This window comes from Oncorhynchus clarkii, chromosome 3 (genome assembly GCF_045791955.1).
Source record: "Oncorhynchus clarkii lewisi isolate Uvic-CL-2024 chromosome 3, UVic_Ocla_1.0, whole genome shotgun sequence".
In the NCBI taxonomy this organism is placed as follows: Eukaryota; Metazoa; Chordata; class Actinopteri; order Salmoniformes; family Salmonidae; genus Oncorhynchus; species Oncorhynchus clarkii.
Window position 1 is genome coordinate 84,991,721 of NC_092149.1, and position 27,134 is coordinate 85,018,854.

Consider the following 27,134-nt stretch of genomic DNA (forward strand, 5'->3'; position numbering starts at 1 on the left):
CCTCCTGTCTCAGCCTCCAGTATTTATGCTGCAGTAGTTTATGTGTCGGGGGGCTAGAGTCAGTTTGTTATATCTGGAGTACTTCTCCTGTCCTATTCGGTGTCCTGTGTGAATTTAAGTGTGCTCTCTCTAATTCTCTATTTCTGTCTTTCTTTCTCTCTCTCGGAGGACCTGAGCCCTAGGACCATGCCCCAGGACTACCTGACATGATGACTCCTTGCTGTCCCCAGTCCACCTGGCCGTGCTGCTGCTCCAGTTTCAACTGTTCTGCCTTATTATTATTCGACCATGCTGGTCATTTATGAACATTTGAACATCTTGGCCATGTTCTGTTATAATCTCCACCCCACATAGCCCGGTTCCTCTCTAGGTTTCTTCCTAGGTTTTGGCCTTTCTAGGGAGTTTTTCCTAGCCACCGTGCTTCTACACCTATTTCATTCTATGTCTTGCGACCCGTTTTGATTATCTGTTAGTGCTTATCCTTTAACGGTGGTGCTTGGAGCCCACGACTTAAAGAGGTGGAAGAAGAGTTGTCAGAAAGTTCAGGTGTCCCATTACCTTCGGCATCCATTACATGAGAATACAACGCAGATCAGTTATGACTGCCACTCATGCTACTGAAGGTAATCTTCAAGACACCCCTAACGTCTCCTTTCTACAGTATGTAGTACTTATTTCGTATGAACTTTAATTGAATGCAGGGCCTTATAAGAAATGCATTCAATTGATACTGATTATCTTCACTGACATGAATATTTATACAGTTTTATTCAAGGTTTATTCTGAATTATACAAATAGAATATAATAATTTAATCTAATTTTATTTTATTTTTTTCCTCTTATAGTTAAGGACCACAGCTCGTCTAACCGAGTATGTGAAGGTCATTGGACTCCCAAAGGAGGAAGAACATTTCCCAGCATCCCCCAAATGCTCCGTAGCTGGTTGGGGCAAGACTAACTCGAACAACAACCAGGGTTCTGGCGTTTTGATGGAAGTGGCGGTGACGTTGGAGGATGTCTCTGAATGCAAGAAGGTGTGGCAGAAATACTTTGACAAAAAACAAATGATGTGACATTACCATGACAATGAAGTGTTCTCATTTAAACCTGTATATTAATTAGTTTTAATGTTAGGCCAATATCTGATAGTACAGAATTAAATAAGAAACAAAAACAATAAAATAATCGTAAATATCCATAATATGAAATAATAACATGACTACACAGATACAGGATCATAAATATAACAAATATGGTGAAAATAATGATTAGATTAATATGAAGAAACAACAAGAACAAATCAAAGGAAAGGAAAGTTAGATCCAGCATTAACATGGAGAACAAAACCTCATCCAAATCCTCTGCCCTTTCATACAATCTCCTCTATTACATAGAGTAGGATACACAAACTGAGACTCAACTCATTCACTCAATTAAACTCCTCTCCTCCACCGCACTTACTTAACTCAACCACCAGAGGGCAACACAACCACATTGCATTTCTATACTACCATACTTGTGGGAGTGGGTATAGTGGGTACGTGCACCACTCACACAGGATGGCTAATCTTGAATGTTTGAAGTGTACATGAGTGTTTGAAGTGTACCTTTGTCCTCAAAGGCCATATTTGTTCTATCAGAGTGGTGGCTAGTGACAGAGACACCATAACACTGATTATTAGGAACACGGGGAGACGTTTATCTGCTTCCCAAATGGCTTCCTTTTTCCTTCTACAGGCATTCATTATATACTGGCCGTGGCAATGTTCCGGAACGATATGGTTATAATGGAGCTGATAGTGACAACAAACCCCACATTCCATGTGACAACATTCTTATCAAAACATCATGATATGTAAATAATGTTACCTAAAAAAAATCTAATTAAAAAAGTGTTTTTTTTTCCAGCAAAATAACAGTTAAATTTGCATGTTCTGTAAAACTAAAATATAAAATGTTTCCTTAAATAAAGTACCACATGGGTACTAAAAAGCTGATTTACTATCATTTGATTGTAGTACCATTTAGATTTAAGAATTTTTAAATCTAACTGCCTGTAGCTCAGACCTTCGAGGATATGCATATTATTGATACCATTTGAAAGGAAACATTTTTGAAGGTTGTGGAAATGTGAAATTAATGTAATAGAATATAACACATTAGATCTGGTAAAAGATAATACAAACAAAAAAACATGATTTCAAATTATAATTTTTTTCATCATCTCAGAAAGGCCATAAAATGATATGAGTCTAGGCGCAATTTAGATTTGCGCCACCAGATGGCAGCGGTATGTGTGCAAATGTTCAAGTACGTATGTATAGAGAACATACAAAAATGATATTACTGACTACAAGGAACGTCATACATGCCCTTTCCCACCTGGAAAAAGGAACACTTATGTGAGAATGCTATTCATTGACTACAGCTCAGCGTTCAACACCATAGTACCCTCAAAGCTCATCACTAAGCTAAGGATCCTGGGACTAAACACCTCCCTCTGCAACTGGATCCTGGACTTCCTGACGGGCCGCCCTCAGGTGGTAAGGGTAGGTAACAACACAACCGCCACGCTGATCCTCAACATGTTTAATAAAAAAGGCGTCAAGTCATTATAATGCCATTATACAATTATTCTCAACATTGATCTGCTCTGACCAATCAGAAAATGGATACAACCTTCATTTCATTTGTCACTTTATATTATGTTATCAACCATCTTCACATATTTCCTCAGTAAATTTTGAGATGAAAACATAAAACACAATGCAGATATGTGATGATACAACTGTCACATCATTTTCTTTTAAACACATTTTTGATCAAATGTAGAGATGCCCAACATATAAAATGTCCTGTATGCTGATTAAATGTAGGTATAATTATTGCAGGCTTTGTTGGCTACATCTCAGAATTTCTGCATTGACAAATTGTCAACCTAGTCTACTAATCTTGTCATTGGCCAGTCCAAGGTGATCCGCTTGTCATTGGCCAGTCAAAGACGATCCGCTTGGTCCCTGTTGGGGAATAATCAGAATTAGTTGGTAACATAGATGTTTTATATTCATCATATGTTTGTAAGTTTCTTCTCATCAGAATGTTTATTTTTGTATAATACTGTGGCGGGGTTGCAGTTATCTGTTCTCTGTCAAGGCTAAGTTGCTTGGGCCGCAGAGAGGGGAGAGGTCAAGCGTGTATCTCTTGGCTCCACAATGTCTGTGTGCCAGTTAATGTGTCTCTGTGATCTTGTCAAGATAGGATGGATTTGATATATGCCTGTTGATATGGAGGATTTGTTTATGGTTCTGAGTTTGAGAAAATAAAAGCTGAACGATAAATTATGCCAATGCTGTCTGGCTATGTGTGTCTTTGCTATAAAGGATCTCAGTTGCAATGTGTAAGGGACTCTCAGAGAATTAATTTATAGACACTGAATTGATCTGAGAGTCACAGGGTTGTGATGGAGCTCATATAATTAAAGATGGACTTTGTGATAACTAACTCTGACTTGTGTGTGGTTTGCTCTCATGATTTGGTAAATAGAGGAAATTTCCACGACAGTCCCACAACCTTTTACATTTCACTGGGGTCGTCTGTACAGCATCTCACTGATCTTAGCCATTCTTATACATTTGTTGAAGACAAATATACAAAATACATCTTATTTTACTGCTTATTTAAAATAAATAGCATTTAGCCGAAAGTGACCTTTCCAACAATCTGGTTATACTTCTATAAATCGGTTTCATTTTCAAGATCTCTGAATATTGTAACTGACAAGACATCACCTTCTCAGAGGCTGCTGATTTTGTAACTGACAAGACATCACCTTCTCAGAGGCTGCTGATTTTGTAACTGACAAGACATCACCTTCTCAGAGGCTGCTGATTTTGTCATTGGCCAGTATAAGGCGATCCGCTTGGGCTTGCAACTTTGCACGATACTGTCCGATCTCTGAATCCTCCTGTAGGATGTTATCAGTGTCATCACTGTGTAGCAGATCCAGCATTTCACTGCACACAATCTTGGCTGACTGCTTCAGGATGAAGTAACAGATCATCATGGGCACCTGGTCAGCCAGTCTTTGCACCACAATCTGCGAGAGAGGTGAGGTGGGATGGAGAGTGAGGGCTAGAAGTGATGAGATGGCCACAAGGCAACCAAATGATTACCAAATGACAACAAAGACTCAGCAAGGTGAACATATAGACCTCAGAGTTGGATTGGTCTGCAAAATGCAATATACCATAATGCAACCCTGCCACAACAATGTATGTTTGAAACAATTGTCTTAAAAAATTAGAGATCTGATCATCCCATTGATGATGTCATGGATTCATTGTACAGACTGGAGCAGAGCTATATAATGTACACTACCGTTCAAAAGATTGGGGCCACTTAGAAATGTCCTTGTTTTTGACAATTTTTTGTCCATTAAAATAACATCAAGTTGATCAGAAATACAGTGTAGACATTGTTAATGTTGTAAATGACTATTGTAGCTGGAAATATCTACAGAGGGGTACAGAGGCCCATTATCAGCAACCATCACTCCTGTGTTCCAATGGCACGTTCTGTTAGCTAATCAAAGTTTATAATTTTAAAAGGCTAATTGATCATTAGAAAAACCTTTTGCAATTATGTTAGCACAGCTGAAAACTGTTGTCCTGATTAAAGAAGCAATAAAACCGGCCTTCTTTAGACTAGTTGAGTATCTGGAGCTTCAGCATTTGTGATGAGAAAGTGTGTGAGTTTGTCGATAAGTAAGCTACATAACATAACAGTTTTATGTTAATTGCAGGTTTAGTAAATTAGATTTTATTTCTGGAACATTCTATACATACTGCACAGTAGATGTGTTGCATTGTACCTCATAGTATGCCTTGAGCAGCCCAGGGTACTTGCTCCTGGTGTCTTGCTCTTTGTCTTCTGCTATTTCCCCCTCCTCTAGAATATGTGATTTCGCCTCTAGCATAACTTTGTTGAAGATTTCATCCTGTGTGTAGACCTGCATCTCCATCTCAAACTGCTCCACGATCCTCTCCTTCACTATGTTTGACTGCTTTTCCTGGATTGTTTCAATGTTTTTCTGAGTTCAAACAAAGATGAAGATTCCATGAGAACATAAAGAATCTTGGATGCAGGGAGGCAGTGAAATATTGTTACTGTTTCAGAACAAGGTTCAGTTCGACATGATCTAAGTGTCTGTTGAACAGTTCAAGCTACAATCCAACATGGGACAGCATGTCAATTGTAATTCTTTATAAACGTATATTGTGATTTTTAAGTGCTGCTTTGCCTCATGTTTCTCTCTCTTCCTGCTAGTGCCACTAACTAAGAATTCAATTTCTGCCTAAAATCACAACATAGAGAATTGTATGATTATCATGTCAGAGCGCTTAACAGTTTACAATTGTCATTACCTTTGAGACCAGATGAAGATAAGGATAATTCTTAAAGCTCTCTCTGGACAAATGATCAAATTGCTTTTGCACCATGTCTGAAAAACCAAAACAAATGTATTTGGCAAAGAGATGTTAAAAGAGACAAATGTATTTGGTAAATATATTCCACAAAACGTTTTTATTTAAAGGGATAGTTCAGCCAAATTACAAGTCAATAATCCCAATATTATAATTTGTTTGTGCTTCATGTCCAAACAATCATTGAGTAACTTCATTGAGCTACACAATCAATTTGAGATACATTAGGATCATTTGGACATGAAGAGGACAAATGGAAACAGGTAAATTAAACCAAAGCATGGATTGATGTCACACCTTGTCCATAGACTGCTTCCAGGGTAAGGAAACCAATATGTCATTTTGTCATTTGAGTGAACAATCCCTTCAACATGTCCTATTTAGTCAATTAAAGTTAAAATGTCACGTGCACAAGTACAATGAAATGCCGATCTTGCAAACTGGTCAGTTCCAGGGTCAGTAGCTATATACAGGGTCAGTTCCAGGGTCAGTAGTTATATACAGGGTCAGTTCCAGGGTCAGTAGTTATATACAGGGACAGTTCCAGGGTCAGTAGTTATATACAGGGACAGTTCCAGGGTCAGTAGTTATATACAGGGACAGTTCCAGGGTCAGTAGTTATATACAGGGACAGTTCCAGGGTCAGTAGTTATATACAGGGACAGTTCCAGGGTCAGTAGTTATATACAGGGACAGTTCCAGGGTCAGTAGTTATATACAGGGACAGTTCCAGGGTCAGTAGTTATATACAGGGACAGTTCCAGGGTCAGTAGTTATATACAGGGACAGTTCCAGGGTCAGTAGCTATATACAGGGACAGTTCCAGGGTCAGTAGTTATATACAGGGACAGTTCCAGGGTCAGTAGCTATATACAGGGACAGTTCCAGGGTCAGTAGCTATATACAGGGACAGTTCCAGGGTCAGTAGCTGTATACATGGACAGTTCCAGGGTCAGTACTTATATACAGGGACAGTTCCAGGGTCAGTAGTTAAAAACATGGGCAGTTCCAGGGTCAGTAGTTATATACATGGACAGTTCCAGGGTCAGTAGTTATATACAGGGTCAGTACTTATAAACATGGACAGTTCCAGGGTTAGTAGTTATATACAGGGACAGTTCCAGGGTCAGTAGTTATATACAGGGACAGTTCCAGGGTCAGTAGTTATATACAGGGACAGTTCCAGGGTCAGTAGTTATATACAGGGTCAGTTCCAGGGTCAGTAGCTATATACAGGGACAGTTCCAGGGTCAGTAGTTATATACAGGGACAGTTCCAGGGTCAGTAGTTATATACAGGGTCAGTTCCAGGGTCAGTAGCTATATACAGGGACAGTCCCTGGGTCAGTAGTTATATATAGGGACAGTTCCAGGGTCAGTAGCTATATACAGGGTCAGTAGCTATTTACAGGGACAGTCCCTGGGTCAGTTCCAGGGTCAGTAGCTATATACAGGGTCAGTTCCCGGGTCAGTAGCTATATACAGGGACAGTCCCTGGGTCAGTAGTTATATATAGGGACAGTTCCAGGGTCAGTAGCTATATACAGGGTCAGTAGCTATATACAGGGACAGTCCCTGGGTCAGTTCCAGGGTCAGTAGTTATATACAGGGAAAGTTCCAGGGTCAGTAGCTATATACATGGACAGTTCCAGGGTCAGTACTTATATACAGGGACAGTTCCAGGGTCAGTAGCTATATACATGGACAGTTCCAGGGTCAGTTCCAGGGACAGTTCCAGGGTCAGTAGTTATATACAGGGACAGTTCCAGGGTCAGTACTTATGTATAGGGACAGTTCAAGGGTAAATTCCAGGGACAGTTCCAGGGTCAGTAGTTATATACATGGACAGTTCCAGGGTCAGTTCCAGGGACAGTTCCAGGGACAGTTCCAGGGTCAGTAGCTATATACAGGGAGAGTTCCAGGGTCAGTAGTTATATACAGGGACAGTTCCAGGGTCAGTAGTTATATACATGGACAGTTCCAGGGTCAGTAGTTATATACATGGACAGTTCCAGGGTCAGTTCCAGTACCATATGTACAATGTGAAGGGATACTGAAGTGGTATGGTTAGATACTGTATGTATAGTGGTAAATTGACTAGGCGTCAGGGTATATGATAAACAGAGTAGCATCTGTTTGTGTGTGTTTAGAGTCAGTATACATGTGTGTAGATGTTACGTGGTTGAGAAAATGAAGTGTGTGTGTGTGTGTGTGTGTGTGTGTGCGTGTGCGTGTGTGTGTGCATGTGCGTGTGTGTGTGTGTGTGTGTGTGTGTGTGTGTGTGTGTGTGTGTGTGTTGGCGTGACAGCGTGCATAGAGATGGTGCAAAGATACAAATAAATAAAGGAGTCGACTCAGATAGTCCGGTAGCCATTTTGTTTGCTAGTTAGCAGTCTCATGGCTTGGGGATAGAAGCTGTTCTGGAGCCTGTTCAGGAACCGTTTGTCGTGCAGAAGCAGAGAGAACAGTCTATGGCTTGGGTGGCTGTGGTCTTTAACAATTTTCCGGGCTGCAGCTGGTCAAGATGCTCTCAATGGTGCAGCTGTATAACTTTGTTGAGGATTTGAGGGCCCATGACAAAGCTTTTCAACCTCCTGGGGGGGGTGCTGTCTCGCCATCCTCATTACTGTGGGCATGTGTGGACCACTTTAACTCATTAGCCTTTTGGACACGGAGGAACTTAATGCTCTCGACGTGCTCCACTTCAGCCCTGATGGTGTGGTTGGGGGTGTGATTCACCAATACCTGCTTTCTTGGGTGTTAATGCTTAATATAATAGGCATGTTTGTCTTGTCAGAAGTACCATAGAGACCCGTGAATGATGTACAATAAAGGGGCTTTTGGAAGAACACATCGACCCTAGGGCTGTAACGTGTACTCTAATAAACAGGAAGCAAGTACAGGGAGTGAATTTAATGAATAAACGAACATGGAACAAAACAAGACACATGAGTAGAGTACAGACATGAAACACAGAACAGAAACAATAACGCATGAGGAAAGAACCAAAGGGAGTGACAGAAATAGGGGAGGTAATCAGGAAGGTGATGGAGTCCAGGTGAGTTTCATGAGGTACAGGTGCGCGTAATGATGGTGACAGGTGTGCGTAATAATGAATAAACTGGTGACAACAAGTGCCAGAGGGGGAGAGATGGAGTAGACATGACCATGGGTTTTGGTCACTTACCTCTGATTTTCTGTAGTGTCGACATAGCTGGTCTCTTAAGTTCAGCCACTAGTTTCTGAACAACATGTTGAAATACCCTGTAGTTACTGAATCCTGGCAGCTCACTTCCCCTGTGCTCCTGATCATATTCATCCACCACTTGTTGCACTACTTCGTGGTCTAAATTCAGGAAAACAATGTTAATCATTTATTGGAAATTATAATCACTGTTGATTGAAATAGCTATTAGTAGTGTAATAATTATATCAGTAAATATTATGGATATTTAGAAACATAAATATTCATTGGTTATACATGGTATTGAGATGAGCAAAACTTGGGCTATTCAAATTATACCTACAGTTTGATTTGTCATATTCCAAACATTTCATCCACTGTGTAAATTCCTTTCGCATGAGAACAAACAGATTCTCCTCAACGATAATATCCCCTTTGGACAGTTGGGTAATCTGCTCATTGAAATCTGTTATGACCTGAAGAAGGAAACATTACACAATGAAACCTGTTAAAATGTTTAATATTTAGGTATTTTAGATGACTGTTTAATAAAATGTCTCCACAAGACCCATCCAACCTTACGTCTTCTACAGATATTAAAACTCCTTACGGCTTCTACAGATATTAAAACTCCTTACAACTTCTACAGATATTAAAACTCCTTACGTCTTCTACAGATATTAAAACTCCTTACGTCTTCTACAGATATTAAAACTCCTTACGTCTTCTACAGATATTAAAACTCCTTACGTCTTCTACAGATATTAAAACTCCTTACGTCTTCTACAGATATTAAAACTCCTTACGTCTTCTACAGATATTAAAACTCCTTACGTCTTCTACAAATATTAAAACTCCTTACGTCTTCTACAGATATTAAAACTCCTTACGTCTTCTACAGATATTAAAACTCCTTACGTCTTCTACAGATATTAAAACTCCTTACGTCTTCTACAGATATTAAAACTCCTTACGTCTTCTACAGATATTAAAACTCCTTACGTCTTCTACAGATATTAAAACTCCTTACGTCTTCTACAGATATTAAAACTCCTTACGTCTTCTACAGATATTAAAACTTCTTACGGCTGCGATCCCGTTAACGGGATCGATATGACAACAGCCAGTGAAAGTGCAGGGCACCAAATTCAAAACAACAGAAATCTCATAATTAAAATTCCTCAAACATACCAGTATTTCACACCAATTTAAAGATACACTTCTTGTTAATCCCACCACAGTGTCCGATTTCAAATAGGCTTTACAGAAATGCACCACAAACGATTATGTTTGGTGAGGGCCTATTCACAGAAAAACACAGCCATTTTTTCAGCCAAAGAGAGGAGTCACAAAAAGCAGCAATAGAGATAAATTAATCACTAACCTTTGATGATCTTCATGAGAAGACACTCATAGGACTTCATGTTATACAATATGTATGTTTTGTTCGATAAAGTTCATATTTATATCAAAAAATCTCAGTATACATTGGCGCGTTATGTTCAGAAGTTCCAAAAACATCCAGTGATTTTGTAGAGAGCCACATCAATTTACAGAAAAACTCATCATAAATATTGATGAAAATACAAGAATTATACATGGAACTTTAGATAAACTTCTCCTTAATGCAACCGCTGTGTCAGATTTCAAAAAAACTTTAACGAAAAAGCAAACCATGCAATAGTACAGCGCTCAGCGCCCAAACAAGACATACAGATATTCGCCATGTTGTGGAGTCAACAGAAGTCAGAAATAGCATTATAAATATTCACTTACCCTTGATGATCTTCATCAGAATGCACTCCCAGGAATCCCAGTTCCACAATAAATGTTTGTTTTGTTCGATAATGTCCATCATTTATGTCAAAATATCTCTTTTTGTTAACGCGTTTGGTAAACAAATCAAAATTCATGACGCTCGTTCACTAAGAGCAGACAAAAAGTCAAAAAGTTCCGTTATAGTCCGTAGAAACATGCCAAACGATGTATAGAATCAATCTTTAGGATGTTTTTTACATATATTTTCAATAATGTTCCAACCGGAGAATTCCTTTCTCAGTAGAAATGCAATTGAACAGAGCTCGCTATCACGTGAACGCGCGAAACTGAGCTCGTGGCTCTCCGGCAGACCTCTGACCCATTCCACTCTCATTCGCCCCCACCTCACAGTAGAAGCATCAAACACGGTTCTAAAGACTGTTGACATCTAGTGGAAGCCTTAGTGCAACATGACCAATATCCCACTCTATCTTCAATAGGGAATGAGTTGAAAAACGACAAACCTCAGATTTCCTACTTCCTGGTTGGATTTTTTCCCGGGTTTTTGCCTGCCATATGAGTTCTGTTATACTCACAGACATCATTCAAACAGTTTTAGAAACTTCAGAGTGTTATATATTCAAATATACTAATCATATGTATATCTTAGCTTCTGGGACTGAGTAGCAGGGAGTTTACTCTGGGCTCCTTATTCATCCAAGCTACTCAATACTGCCCCCAGACATAAGAAGTTTAAACAAGAACTATCTTACAGTGGCTTGTCCAAGTGTTTTCGTAAAATCAGCTGTCAAGGTAAAGTATTGTTTAACCTGGTGACAAACATAATCAGGGGAAATTAAAGAAGGAGAATGGAGGAAGTGGGAGAGGAGAACATTTAAATGCTGTTTTATTTATCTTTCTGGACAGTACGTTTACTCTTACACCTGTGTTGCAAATCTGACCAATCCAAATGGCAGAGGATGTGCAACAGAACTGATGCTTTTACACCAAGTACCATTGCCCAAATTCTCTATAGGACATTCTACTGACAATTTACCAAAACAATGACATTAACACACCTGGACTACTGTGCAACAGTATTGCTTCCAACCCTAAATCATACGTTTTTATAGAAATGTTGTACAAAAGAAGAAGTTTACGAAGCTGAAAGACAGAAAGGTGAAAGATGTACTCACCTGAATGAGGTACTTCCTCTTCTCTTCAGGTTCAAGGGGAGGCCCGCCCTCTAATTTACTCAACGAATGCTTTACCTCTCCCAGCTGCTCCTTTATCTTCTCTGACATCTGGGGCAGATATGTCTGACCAGGAGCAAACATACAACAAGTTAATAGGTACCAGACCACATGTTTTCCAGTGTGCACTGGGTGTAGGGGGAACAGATAACTGTAGGGTATGTGGTTGGACTAACCTTGATCTGTTTGACCAGGGCATTGGTGAGCTTTTTGGCTAGGCACTTGGTGGTTGCCTTCTCCTCACGCACGAGGGATCTATACATTGTAAGGGAGAGAAATATAACAAACACAGTATTTCATCCCAAAAATTGGCCATAACCTGGTATGGTATAACCTTTGGCCTACAATGGTCACGCCCCCACAGATATCTAATTAACATAATAAATACCAAAAAATAAGTCCATCTGTTTCAGCTAGAGATATGTGCTAAGCTAACGTATGGAATTGTTTTATGATTATACCAAGGATCATTTAGCCATTTCATTTTGAATGTTAAAAAGTACAATTTGCAGAAATGTAAGAGAAGGGAGAGACTCTCATTCATCAACACTATATGGAACTACTCTCAAAGGATATCTGGAAAAATATTATTTTTCATAAAATCCTGAAATCCACAGTTTGGGGCCCTGAACATTTTCAGATGTAAAGCCATCAAAAACAAAGATGCAAGTTTACTTAACACATGGCAAGAACACATTTTACCTGAAGTGCTCGTGATTTTGGAAGAATTCCAACTCCTCCTCAATCGCACGGGCTATTGACATGTTTTCATCAATTTGCTTTTGACCACGACATTTCACAATGACATAGCCCATACTGAGAAATATGACTCTATTGTGGACAATTTCCAACACATTCTTCTCTGCTCCCGGGTCTATCAGGTCTGGCTTTGTCAGAATGGCTTGAAGACAAATTAAAAAGATGATGATAACTTTACTAATACCAAAACCGTATAAAAAAATAGATCCGTATATACAATTTCTTTACCCAGAGTTCTTGTGCCTTCAGGATCCACTTGTTGTGCCATTTTCAGAGCCTCTGTTGTTGCTATGTCAACATTACATGGTACCACCGCCAAAATAATGGTTCTCTTATTCTTTATGAATTTCGAAATGAGATTATTGATCTAGCAAAAAAAGGAAGAAGAATGTGACAAAGCAGTCAGGATGCAAGCCTTTGAACGAGTTATGTGATTAATCCACGAGAGGGTATCAGACCGCTTGTTACCGGGATATCGCCCTGTGTGGGGCACTCTGTACTTTATGGTTCTGACGCTCAACTTTCCTCAAATCAAACACATTCCAAGTACATTTCACCAGAATCAACCATCATAGCTACATGTACCTTGCTAGCAATTATGGTATAAAGTCTGTACATGTGGCTAAAACAATTCATCCTTAGTGAATCATGAGATGAGAACCAAGAGTCATGAGATAACCAAACAACGTACTGGACCAAGTCCAAAAGCTATACACTCTAACGACAGACTTACTTGGACTCCAATGTCTTCTGGTTGTCCTTTCACTGCCACCCTGGTGATCCCTGGTAAGTCAATCAGACTGAGGTCACACACCGTGGAGGATGTGATCTTTAGAGTGATCAGGTCTTCACATATCCCCACTCCCTTTCCAGCTAACGTGTTCTGAGCTGTTAAATCAATGGGAAAATATTGATGAGTTTATTGTTTGTTTGTTTGTCTGTCTTATACCCAGATAGAACTAATCTTATTATAATATATATTATGTAGTTCTCTATGGTAAATGCCATACAATCTTTTCCACAATAAATTATAAGAGATTTGCCAATGGCGGTTGGTACCATTTAAGATTAGGGACAATAATGTATTTTTTATGAGCATGGCCTTATTTCTATTACTATTACAGCATATGACTGTCATTCATATTCCATTCACCCAGTTCAATGTAACAGTTATGGGTTTAGGTTACTGTCATTCATATTCACCCAGCCCAATGTAACAGTGATAGGTTTAGGTTACTGTCATTCATATTCACCCAGTTCAATGTAACAGTGACAGGTTTAGGTTACTGTCATTCATATTCACCCAGTTCAATGTAACAGTGACAGGTTTAGGTTACTGTCATTCATATTCACCCAGTTCAATGTAACAGCGATAGGTTTAGGCTACTACATGATACTACAACCTAGCCTATGAATGAAAGTTAACAATGCAGGTGCAAAAGTTGAGAGCATTTTTAGTAATCAAGGTGACAGACACTGACACATCCAATACATTCCAATTAGTCTGTTGCAAACAAGAGTTTCTATTGGACAAATTCAAGTATGTTTATCCCTGTTTTGTTCCGTTTGCTTCCAAAAAGTATGATGCTTTTGATCATTGTATATATAATTCTTCCTCCCATCTACGCGCTCCCCTCCTCTCACCTTTACCCTTTGCTTGTGGACTTCAGTGCACAACACATCAGCTGTCTGTGACCAGACGAAAAAACCTTTCCAAGCCAAACCTTCAAATCAGCGCTACACACAGCCGACATAGTTGTCACCATATTATACCATCATAGTCAACATAGCTACTAGAGCTAACACATTAGTAAACCTGTTACAATCATGCAGTACAGTGAGCAACATTCAGTCAGCAGCAGGCAGTTTAGAAGTTACACCGGCGGGCACCAGTGGCTAACAATTTATAAAACCTAAAAACTTACATTGACTTGGAAGAGTTCCAGTGTTGGATAGTCATAGCCAGCTAGCTAACATAGCATCCCTCTCTGTTGGATAGTCATAGCCAGCTAGCTAACATAGCATCCCTCTCTGTTGGATAGTCATAGCCAGCTAGCTAACATAGCATCCCTCTCTGTTTGATAGTCATAGCCAGCTAGCTAACATAGCATCCCTCTCTGTTGGATAGTCATAGCCAGCTAGCTAACATAGCATCCCTCTCTGTTGGATAGTCATAGCCAGCTAGCTAACATAGCATCCCTCTCTGTTGGATAGTCATAGCCAGCTAGCTAACATAGCATCCCTCTCTGTTTGATAGTCATAGCCAGCTAGCTAACATAGCATCCCTCTCTGTTGGATAGTCATAGCCAGCTAGCTAACATAGCATCCCTCTCTGTTGGATAGTTATAGCCAGCTAGCTAACATAGCATCCCTCTCTGTTGGATAGCCATAGCCAGCTAGCTAACATAGCATCCCTCTCTGTTGGATAGCCATAGCCAGCTAGCTAACATAGCATCCCTCTCTGTTTGATAGTCATAGCCAGCTAGCTAACATAGCATCCCTCTCTGTTGGAGTCATAGCCAGCTAGCTAACATAGCATCCCTCTCTGTTGGATAGTCATAGCCAGCTAGCTAACATAGCATCCCTCTCTGTTGGATAGCCATAGCCAGCTAGCTAACATAGCATCCCTCTCTGTTGGATAGTCATAGCCAGCTAGCTAACATAGCATCCCTCTCTGTTTGAGCCTGGTGTCTGAGTAGGCTAAACTAGCTAGCTAACTTAGCTAGCTCAGTAACTGAAAGTGTCCTTAATTTTTTTTTTTTAATGTTTTTTCAGAACTGTTCCTCTTGTCTTTTTCTCTATTTTGGTAACCTACTCACAAAATGTTAGGTATTGCAGTGCTAGCTAGCTGTAGCTTATGCTTTCTGTAATAGACGTCCTTTGACTGGGTGGCCAACATCTCAGTTCATATTTCAAGAGCTCCGATAGGTTGGAGGACGTCCTCCAGAAGTTGTCATACTTTCTGTGTAAGTCTATGGAAGGCAGGGAGAATCACGAGCCTCCAAGATTTTGTATTGAAGTCAAGATAACCAGAAGAAGATGGAAACTAGCTGTCCTCCGGCTACGCCATGGTTCTAGCCTACAGAGTGCTGTTGAGGCTACTATAGGGTTTCATTGCAAAACAGTGTGTATTATTCAATTATTTTGTGATGTAAATATTTTAAGTATAATTTTTTTTTAAATATATATTTTTTAAATATTTTTTACATTTAGTTTTATTCACTGAGGAGGATTGGTCCTCCCCTTCCTCCTCTGAGGAGCCTCCACTGGTTAATGTACAGTATCGAATAAGATGTCTGTGTGTTTGTGTGTGTGTTTGTGTGTGTGTTTGTGTGTGTGTGTCTGTGTGTGTGTCTGTGTGTGTCCATGTGTCTGTGTGTGTCTGTGTGTGTGTGTGTGTGTGTCTGTGTGTGTCTGTGTGTGTGTGTGTGTCTGTGTGTGTCTGTGTGTCTGTGTGTGTCTGTGCGTGTGTGTGTCTGTGTGTGTGTGTGTCTGTGTGTTTGTGCGTGTGTCTGTGTGTGTCTGTGTGTTTGTGTGTGTTCGTTCCCATCTCACCTTGTTCAACATGTCTAACTACTTCTGAAGGTTCGTCAAATTCAAAGACTTTCCCTCCATATGAGATGACAGCATCCCATTTCACTGTCCTGTCGTTACAGAGTTTAAGTAGCAGTGGGCACCTGGTGACAATACCTGGAAACAAGGAAGGACCAATGACAGATCATTATACTGTATTACAGAACAATCAATACAATAAAATATGACAGTACAGTCAACAATGGACCGGGACATGAATTTCATGATAAATATATAACTTCTGCAAGGTTGCTCTAATGTTCAGAAAGCATGTCAGACATTTACGGTGTCTGAATAAATGGTTAGAAAACTCATGTACAGTTAACATTTTCTGTAAAGGTTTGCTGTGGTAATCTAGAACGGTTCTCAACATTTCAGTAATGTCCGAGTCTCTGTGGTCCCATTGTACTGTCTGTTTCCTGACCTTGTCTATGGACTTTGGGTGTTTTGGGAATGACATTTAAAATGCTAATATTGATATTAATAGTTTTTTGTATGTTCAGAAAACAATACAGAATCTCACCAGTCCCTCTGGGCAGCGCCACCCCAGAAAGGGTCTCAAGCACAGAGCTTTTTCCTGAACTCTGGTCTCCCACCACAGCAATGGTTGGCAGTGGCAGCTCCTTATCTATCCCTATGGATCTCATGTCGTCTATTAAGTCTATGAAGGGCCGGACCTTCTCCGCCAGCTGGTCTTGGAACATACTGAGGGTATGTGAGGTGTACAAAACAATGCAATTCTTAATTGTTAGTTTGTTGATAGACATGCAATGCTAAATTCATTATTTTACACAGTTTTTCTAGATAGTAGTTAACTATCATTTGGACAACACGGGACGAGAAAATGTAACCCCCCCCAAAAAAAATATATATATACTGCACCACACAATTTACTGTGTAAATAATCACCATCAACAATATTAGGATCATAGTATTGTGGTAGAGTGTAGTACTGAGTAGTACTGCAAGGGTGCAATAACAAGTGGAAAATGGAGGCCTTCATCTTTTAAAAAACGAAAACTGAATTCATGTCCCACCTCGGTCCATCATCATAAGACATGTCTCTCTTCCTCTGAAATAAAAGAGAATGAAAGCTAAACCATTTTGTTGAAAAAACAGAATAACAGCAATGTATCTGTATTTTGAACTGAAGTTATAATAATCTAAATCATAACATTACATAAATATAACATAAGAGGAGATACAGTCTCACATGCCCAGTTCGGAACCTTACAATTTGCCAACTGTAAAATACTGGGTATACCAAACATTAAGAACACCTTCCTGATGTTGAGTTGCTAGATGAGAATCTAGTAAAAATGAAAGAGTAGGGCAGTAACTGAATAAGTAAAATCCTTATATGATTTTAAACATTAGACTAGACTATTAGATTAGAATGTATTTATCCCCCAGGTCAATGTCTATTGGAGCATAACTTGGTACACTATATATGCCTGTACAAAGGTTTGTGGACACCCCTTCAAATTCGTGGATTCAGCTATTTCAGCCCCACCCGTTGCTGACAGGTTTATAAAATCAAGCACACCGCCATGCAATCTCCATAGAAAAAACATTGGCAGAAGAATGGCCTTACTGAAGTGCTCAGTGACTTTCAACGTGGCACCGTCATAGAAAGCCACCTTTCCAGCAAGTCAAGAACAAACCAGTTCGTCAAAGATGTGTCCTAAGAACAGCCAATAGCTGTTGTATATTTGCCATATACCACACCTAAATCGGGCCTTATTGCTTAATCATAGCAGTCAAAAAAACTAAAATGGACATTGATAGAAAATGATTTGATGAGTTTAATAAAGTCTAATTATATTTTCTATTGGAACATATCCTTAAACTCGCAAGTATTATTATTTTGATGGAAAACCCAATTTATCTTCTTAGCCTACAGTACATCGTTGCTAATTCGGTCGATATTCCTTCTGAATTCACTCAATAAAATTATGATTTTTTTTTAAAACTATTTTATTACCTATATTTAACAACAAATTCTTATTTTTAACGACAGCCTAGGAACAGTAGGTAAACTGCTGTGTTCGGTGCCAGAATGACAGATTTGGGGCCTAACTCTAACCCCTAACCCCTAACCCTAACCCCTAACCCTAACCCCTAACTCTAACCCCTAACCCCTAACTCTAACCTCTAACCCCTAACGCTAACCCCTAATGCTAACCCCTAACCCTAACCCCTAACCCTAACCCCTAACCCTTAACCCTATCCCTAACCCTAACCCTAACCCCTAACCCTAACCCCTAACCCCTATCCCCTAACCCTAACCCTAACCCTAACCCTAACCCCTAACCCTAACCCTAACCCTATCCCTATCCCTAACCCCTATCCCTAACCCTAACCCTAACCCCTAACCCTAACCCTAACCCCTAACCCCTAACCCTAACCATAACCCTAACCCTAACCCCTATCCCTAACCCTATCCCTAACCCCTATCCCTAACCCTATCCCTAACCCCTATCCCTAACCCTATCCCTAACCCCTATCCCTAACCCCTATCCCTAATCCCTATCCCTAACCCCTAACCCTAACCCTAACCCCTAACCCTATTCACAACCAGAATTACAGGTTTGGGGCCTATCCCTAAGAAGTGTTAACATTGTTTGCGAATGATAGATCCTCAGTAATATCATGATCTGCTGATCCCATATATCCATTTGGCACACAAAAAACAGCTGTCTATCCCCAGCTCACTGGCGCAGGAAACTCTGAGGTGCACGGAAGAGGCTAGTTGATATAATGTTGCAAGTTCGCTAGCAAAAGCACAAGTCAAGTCAGACAGGCGGAGTAGAGAGATGCATGTGATTGAAAGAACCAGAATTTTCATCAGGATATTTTCTACTGTTTTCATATTTGTGACCCGATTCAGGAAACTAGGCGTATGCCTCAAGAAACTTCACAGGAGAGCCGTTTGAATGTAAAATATATTTTGGGGGGGCAGAAAGGCCTTCTCGAACATGTGAACTTTCATGTGCCTTAATAACAAACTTGTATGCCATCTGTAAATACAAAGTAAATTGTTAAATTACGAGCCTTGTTGGTTAAGCCACAGAAAAAGTTAACGACCTTCCTACTAGCCATTATTGGCTGAGGTAATGAATGGGCTGGACATGCCGAGAGAGGAGTTCTGATTAGTCTGCCATATTGAAGGCCTCTGTCTATTTGAGCTTGTCAGTCTGTGTTAGTAATCCTGTCTAACGCAGCTTTTTTTAAATGTATTGTGTAGTGGAGCTGCATAAGTCTTGCTCTCCACGTTCTGGAGTTTTGAAATCAGTGGAATTAAAGTATGATAGCTAAAGAGATGGAGAAAACACCTGTGCCCGGATTACATCTTCAAACTAAGAGCAACCGTGGTATTGCATTCCCTGACAGGGAGATGTGTCCATCTTGCATCATGATGTATACATGTATACACCTATTTGAGATATTACGCTTCTAATTTTGACAGAAAAGTGGTTTCATTTCACGCTAAAGTGTACTTCAGCTAGCTAGCTAACGTTAGCTGGCTGGCTCCCTAGCGGACTTTATTATTTGTTTCCCCAGAGCCGCTTGCTATTCTAGTTAGAGCCTAATGTTAGCTAGCTAACATTGAACATGGTTGGTTAGCTGCCAGCAATGTGGCATTGTTGGAACGTTGTTCATTGTTGTATAACTAGTTAACGTTAGCTGGCTGGCTCCCTAGCAGACGTTATTATGTGTTTCCCCAGAGCCGCTTGCTATTCTAGTTAGAGCCTAATGTTAGCTAGCTAACATTGAACATGGTTGGTTAGCTGCCAGCAATGTGGCATCGTTGGAACGTTGTTCATTGTTGTTTAGCTAGCTAACTTTAGCTGGCTAGCTCCCTAGCGGACTTCATTATTTGTTTCCCCAGAGCTGTTTGCTATTCTAGTTAGAGCCTAATGTTAGCTAGCTAACATTGAACATGGTTGGTTAGCTGCCAGCAATGTGGCATTGTTGGAACGTTGCTCATTGTTGTTTAACTAGTTAACGTTAGCTGGCTGGCTCCCTAGCAGACGTTATTATGTGTTTCCCCAGAGCTGTTTGTTTTTCTAGTTAGAGCCTAACAATAGGCATTGTTGCCACTTTGTTCATTGTTGGCACTTAGTTCATTGTTGTATAATGAGCTAACGTTAGCTGGCTGGCTCGTTAGCTAACATTACGTGTGTATAACACTCATTGAATATGGCCGGTGTCAGTAAAAGTCTGCTTAAAAGAGTAATGCAATTGTTGACAGGAGAGCTGGTTAGGCTGTTGTCATGTTATCCAGAGGTAAACAAATCATTGGCCAGAGCGTCAAGTGGGCCACGAAAACTAAACGAGATGCGTGGGACTAAAGCTTAAGAGGATGTGAACGATGCTGAATGGGTGTAGACAAAGAAGAGCTGTTCATTAGATACCAAAACATTCTAAGGAGATTTTTCAAAAAAATGTAGATTGACAAGTTGATCAACTGTCACGTTCTGACCATAGTTCTTTTGTATTTTCTTTGTTTTAGTGTTGGTCAGGGCGTGAGTTGGGTGGGCAGTCTATGTTTTCTGTTTCTATGTGGGGTTTCTTGTTTGGCCTGAGATGGTTTTCAATCAGAGGCAGGTGTTAGTCATTGTCTCTGATTGGGAACCATATTTAGGTAGCCTGTTTTCTGTTGGGGTTTGTGAGTGGTTGTTTTCAGTCTTTGTGTGTCTGCACCAGATAAAACTGTTTCGGTTGTCACTGTTTGTTGTTTTGTAATTTAAAGTGTTCAGTTTGTTTTATTATTATTTTATTATTATTAAATTAAGATGAACACTAACCACGCTGCGCTTTGGTCCTCTCCTTCTTTCACCGTCTACAACCGTTACATCAACTTTCAAAGCAGAATTACTTTCCCATTGTTCCTCACATGCAGTGTATGTTGTATCATTTTGTAGCTCTGAGTCTGAGTCAATGTAAAAAACACAATTTCACATTTTACTACATAAGACCGAATCCAGGAGGTTGAGTCACATTTGTCGGTTTTAGGCCTATGTATTTTACTTAGTTGATGATGCAAGGTCCAGGCCTACTGTTGCTCTAGCCTACTGTTGCTCTAGCCTGCTGTTGCTCTAGCCTACTGTTGCTCTAGCCTATTGGCTGTCTCTGAGTTCTATGCTTTTATTTCTTCACAGTGTATCCATGTGTCCATATGCCAGAGGCTGACGCTCACGCCGTGGTTGAATTTAAACTTTTAGATTTTTTATAATTTTACTTCAGATTTTTATGATTAACCACGTAACAATGATTTTGAGAAAGGGAAACGTTCAGTTTGAAATGAAACTGTTCCATTAAAATGAGAATATAAAAATAATCATCACTGACACGTATGATGGGTACAAATAGTAGGATAAGTTGTAAGCTTGCCCAAACTTGAAATTCACAAGTTGCTTATTACACCAGCAGAAAAACGCGTACACACAAATCCCGTGAAAAACATGTCCGCCTAGGGAAAACAAAGGCCCGTCCAACTGATTGGTTCTGGCTCCGGTCCTGGTTAATTCTATCAAGACCCGAGAAGCGCGCATGACAAGGACAGCTTGAGCGTACCTGATTGGTTGGGCTAAGCATGAATAGTCATTGAAAATTGTAAAAAAAAAATATATCCTACTGGATTTCCATTAAGGTAAGAAGAGAAAATGATGGTTAATGTAGCTATTATGTCATCCATTTTAGTCTGATTAATATTGTAAGGCAAAATATTGTGCTCGAGCTACAATGTGATGTTGACGCATGGTTATTTTTCATACATTTTTAACCTATAGCATTTCTTATTGAAATTGACACAAACATGAACTTATGGCTTTGGCCCTGTCCGGGGGTGTCCTCGGATGGGGCCACAGTGTCTCCTGACCCCTCCTGTCTCAGCCTCCAGTATTTATGCTGCAGTAGTTTATGTGTCGGGGGGCTAGGGTCACTTTGTTATATCTGGAGTACTTCTCCTGTCCTATTCGGTGTCCTGTGTGACTTTAAGTGTGCTCTCTCTAATTCTCTCTTTCTTTCTCGCTCTCGGAGGACCTGAGCCCTAGGACCATGCCTCAGGACTACCTGACATGATGACTCCTTGCTGTCCCCCAGTCCACCTGGCCGTGCTGCTGCTACAGTTTCAACTGTTCTGCCTTATTATTATTGGACCATGCTGGTCATTTATGAACATTTGAACATCTTGGCCATGTTCTGTTATAATCTCCACCCGGCACAGCCAGAAGAGGACTGGCCACCCCACATAGCCTGGTTCCTCTCTAGGTTTCTTCCTAGGTTTTGGCCTTTCTAGGGAGTTTTTCCTAGCCACCGTGCTTCTACACCTGCATTGCTTTCTGTTTGGGGTTTTAGGCTGGGTTTCTGTACAGCACTTTGAGATATCAGCTGATGTACGAAGGGCTATATAACTACATTTGATTTGATTTGATGGCTGATAGTACATTTTAATGGCTGATAGTAACTTCTATCTATATATACAGTGCCTTGCGAAAGTATTCGGCCCCCTTGAACTTTGCGACCTTTTGCCACATTTCAGGCTTCAAACATAAATATATAAAACTGTATTTTTTGTGAAGAATCAACAACAAGTGGGACACAATCATGAAGTGGAACGACATTTATTGGATATTTCAAACTTTTTTAACAAATCAAAAACTGAAAAATTGGGCGTGCAAAATTATTCAGCCCCCTTAAGTTAATACTTTGTAGCGCCACCTTTTGCTGCGATTACAGCTGTAAGTCGCTTGGGGTATGTCTCTATCAGTTTTGCACATCGAGAGACTGACATTTTTTCCCATTCCCCATTTGCAAAACAGCTCGAGCTCAGTGAGGTTGGATGGAGAGCATTTGTGAACAGCAGTTTTCAGTTCTTTCCACAGATTCCCGATTGGATTCAGGTCTGGACTTTGACTTGGCCATTCTAACACCTGGATATGTTTATTTTTGAACCATTCCATTGTAGATTTTGCTTTATGTTTTGGATCATTGTCTTGTTGGAAGACAAATCTCCATCCTAGTCTCAGGTCTTTTGCAGACTCAGGTTTTCTTCCAGAATGGTCCTGTATTTGGCTCCATCCATCTTCCCATCAATTTTAACCATCTTCCCTGTCCCTGCTGAAGAAAAGCAGGCCCAAACCATGATGCTGCCACCACCATGTTTGACAGTGGGGATGGTGTGTTCAGCTGTGTTGCTTTTACGCCAAACATAACGTTTTGCATTGTTGCCAAAAGTTCAATTTTGGTTTCATCTGACCAGAGCACCTCCTTCCACATGTTTGGTGTGTCTTCCAGGTGGCTTGTGGCAAACTTTAATAAATCCTTTTGAGGGCATGGCAGATTTACGCCCCCTTTGGAGAAATTGGGTACCCCTAGTAAACTGAAAAAAAAATTATCAAAAATTGCTAATATATGCATATAATAATTATTATTGGATAGAAAACACTCTAAAGCTTCTAAAACCGTTGGAATTATGTCTGTAAGTATAGCAGAACTCACAAGGCATGCATTCTTCCAAACTAGTTTTTGTGGCCATGAAAGTTGGAGCAACTTTGACGTCATGGCCCCCCACCCTTCCCGACCACTTATGGATCTGGGGACACTTTCCATCTCTTCCACTAGATGTCCTCTTTCTTTAGAGCGTTCAATCGTTCAAATCGCGCGAGAATTGGCCCTATAGGAGTGATTGGAGTAAGTGTCGCGAGAAAAAAACCTGTGCGTTAGGGCGCGAATTGGTCACAGCCATTCCTTTGTTCCAGCACTCCTGGGAAGAGCAAACGATGCCCGGTTGAATTGAAATTTGTTTTGTGTGTTAAAAACATCATAAAGCTTGCTTCTGCACTTAGTTTGACCTGTTTAGTCGACATATAATATGTAATTTTGAAGTTTTGATGCGCAACGTTTCCGGACCGGAGGACGTTTTGGGTGCATTTCAGCTGATGTTATTAGCAGTAGCTAATACAAAGACGCAAGACTTGAAACCAAACGATGTATTGGGTAAGTATGAACCCTTCCAGAACATTCTGAACGAAGACCATCGAAGGTAAGGGAATATTTATGCTTAAATCTGTGTTTCTGTTGACTCCAACATTACGTGGAAATGTAGCTTGGAACTGAGCGCTGTCTCAGCATATGGAATAGTGTGCGATTTCTGTAACGTTCCTCTAGAGGAACTCCTGGCATCAACAGGTTTTAAACAACACTTTTTATGGATATCTTTAAGAAATGGCTTTCTTCTTGCCACTCTTCCATAAAGGCCAGATTTGTGCAATATACGAATGATTATTGTCCTATGGACAGAGTCTCCCACCTCAGCTGTAGATCTCTGCAGTTCATCCAGAGTGATCATGGGCCTCTTGGCTGCATCTCTGATCAGTCTTCTCCTTGTATGAGCTGAAAGTTTAGAGGGACGGCCAGGTCTTGGTAGATTTGCAGTGGTCTGATACTCCTTCCATTTCAATATTATCGCTTGCACAGTGCTCCTTGGGATGTTTAAAGCTTGGGAAATCTTTTTTGTATCTTTAAACATCTTCACAACAGTATCTCGAACCTGCCTGGTGTGTTCCTTGTTCTTCATGATGCTCTCTGCGCTTTTAACGGACCTCTGAGACTATCACAGTGCAGGTGCATTGATACGGAGACTTGATTACACACAGGTGGATTGTATTTATCATCATTAGTCATTTAGGTCAACAGTGGATCATTCAGAGATCCTCACTGAACTTCTGGAGAGAGTTTGCTGCACTGAAAGTAAAGGGGCTGAATAATTTTGCACGCCCAATTTTTCAGTTTTTGATTTGTTAAAAATCCGGTCGTGATTGGGAGTCCCATGGGGTGGCACACAAGTGGCCCAGCGTCGTCCGGGGAAGGCCTTCATTGTAAATACGATTTTGTTCATAACTGACTTGCCTCGTTAATTAAAGTTTCAATAAAAAACTTTACAAAAACTCTGGGGGACAAAAATGCCATTTCGGAATGTGGGTTGGGTCATGTCCCCCCATCCCCAGTGACAGGTCTGCCCCTGTCCATTGCCAAAGACCCACAACCAAGGTCCCAAATGTGGTTCAGGAATACTGAGTATTGATGGAGAAAAGTGGGGAAGACTCACTTTAACATGCATTGGCCGATCTAAACCTAATATAGGCGTGACTATAATAACAAGGCTTATTGAAGGGCAATGGGTTTCACTGAATTTCAGACAGACAGCAATGTTCTGCATCATAACACTGTCTTAACACTGTCATAACACTATCATAACACCGTCATAACACTATCATAACACCATCATAACACTATCATAACACTGTCATAACACTATCATAACACTGTCATAACACTGTCATAACACTGTCATAACACTATCATAACACTGTCATAACACTGTCACAACACTGTCACAACACTGTCATAACATCGTAATAGGTCCACTATTATGCTGTGTTATAAGGTTACCAGGTTACTAAACTGTTGCCAAAAATGTTGTTAAACAATTTCTCCAATTACCAATCAAATTTTCAATACTTTGATTTAAATTCTAGCTAAAATAAATGATCTGGACATTTCTGACAAGTTATAAATGGCTCTCTAAGGTATAAAATGACTGACATAAGAAGAGTGAAATTGGTGAATCACTCTCCAATATTATTCTACTATTACAACATTCAAGAATAAGTTGAAAGCCAGACTGAGTTAATACAAATAAATGAACTCCTCCACCGACAGCCCCGCCCCACTGTTTGGAATGCACCAGTGGTGGAATAAGTACCCATTGTCCTACTTGAGTAAAAGTTTAGATACCTCAATAGAAAGTTACTCAGTGAAAAGTAACTCACCTAGTAAAATACTACTTGAGTAAAAGTCTAAAAGTATTTGGTTTTAAATATACTTAAGTATCAAAAAGTAAATGTGTTTGCTAAAATATACTTTAGTATCAAAAGTAAAAGTATAAATCATTTTAAATTCCTTACTTTAAGCAAAGCAGATACAACCATTTTCTTGTTTTAAAATGTATGGATAGCCAGGGTCACACTCCAACACTCAGATAGCCAGGGTCACACTCCAACACTCAGACATAATTTACAAAAGATGCATGTCTGTTTAGTGAGTCCCCCAGATCAGAGGCAGAAGGGAGGACCATGTGTTGTCTTGATAAGTGCGTGAATTGGACCATTTTTCTGTCCTGATAAGCATTCAAAATGTAACGAGTACTTTTGGGTTGTCAGGTAAAATGTATGGAGTAAAAAGTACATTATTTTCTTTAGGAATGTAGTGAAGTAAAAGTAAAAGTTGTCAAAAATATAAATAGTGAAGTACAGATACCCAAACAGCGACTAAAGTACTATTTTAAAGTAGTTTTACTTAAGTACTGGAAATCACTGGAATAAACGTGGTCCATTATTTCTACAGTTTCATTTGGTTTTAGTCCTTTCAATGTAGATTGAGTTAACCCTGCCTTAGATGATTACAACACCACCTTCAATGGAACTGAACAGAGTTAAGGATTCTTAGGGGTTCTTAAACTTTTTCAGCTAGAGACCCAAATTAGAAACTGACCGTCATCCCATGACCCAAATCATCCTCCAGAGACTCAGATTAGGAAGAAATAGTGTGCGATTATATATTTATTTTATATAACTTGCGACTCACCTCTCACTCGCTCACGGCCCACTTTGGATCCCGACCTATAGTTTAAGAAACCCTGATCTTGTCCATTTAAATGCACACTTACTTGGAAATCGTTGACACTTTCAGACAAGCAGGTTGTGTGTTGAGTCAGGGTCACAGAGCAGTATAGGTCTACAGCTTGAGTCAGGGTCACAGAGCAGTATAGGTCTACAGCTTGAGTCAGGGTCACAGAGCAGTATAGGTCTACAGCTTGAGTCAGGGTCACAGAGCAGTATAGGTCTACAGCTTGAGTCTATCACCTTTCATGTAAAGCAAAATGAAAGTGAAACGTTTTGATGGTCCATTCTGGGAAATCATACCATTATTCTGAATCTCAGATACAACCTCATTGGTTCTTAAGGGTCACATGATTTCCCAGAAAGTAAAATGAAGTCCAGGTAGTTTCTCAAAGTGCATACACAGATAGACACAATAAAATGGATGACATCCCAC

The 27,134-nt window shown here is 40.0% G+C and overlaps 1 protein-coding gene across 2 annotated transcripts; it reads right to left on the bottom strand.

Moving 5' to 3' along the window:
• Positions 1-1,101: 1,101 nt before the first annotated feature.
• LOC139406188 (interferon-induced GTP-binding protein Mx-like) lies at positions 1,102-27,032 on the bottom strand. Of its 2 annotated transcripts, none has more exons than XM_071148689.1 (15): positions 26,664-27,032; positions 17,048-17,082; positions 16,534-16,715; positions 15,993-16,127; positions 13,171-13,325; positions 12,666-12,804; positions 12,381-12,579; positions 11,855-11,933; positions 11,622-11,744; positions 9,011-9,143; positions 8,671-8,829; positions 5,425-5,501; positions 4,872-5,090; positions 3,872-4,097; positions 1,102-3,018 (listed from the first exon to the last, which is right to left on the bottom strand). In XM_071148689.1, exons 2-14 carry the CDS (start codon positions 17,068-17,070, stop codon positions 3,876-3,878), a joined length of 1,845 nt encoding a protein of 614 aa, XP_071004790.1. In that variant the 5' UTR covers positions 17,071-17,082; positions 26,664-27,032; the 3' UTR covers positions 1,102-3,018; positions 3,872-3,875. The 2 variants fall into 2 exon arrangements, with proteins under 2 accessions (XP_071004790.1, XP_071004789.1); XM_071148688.1 differs by having other exon boundaries at positions 26,746-27,015.
• Between the last annotated feature and the right edge of the window lie 102 nt (positions 27,033-27,134).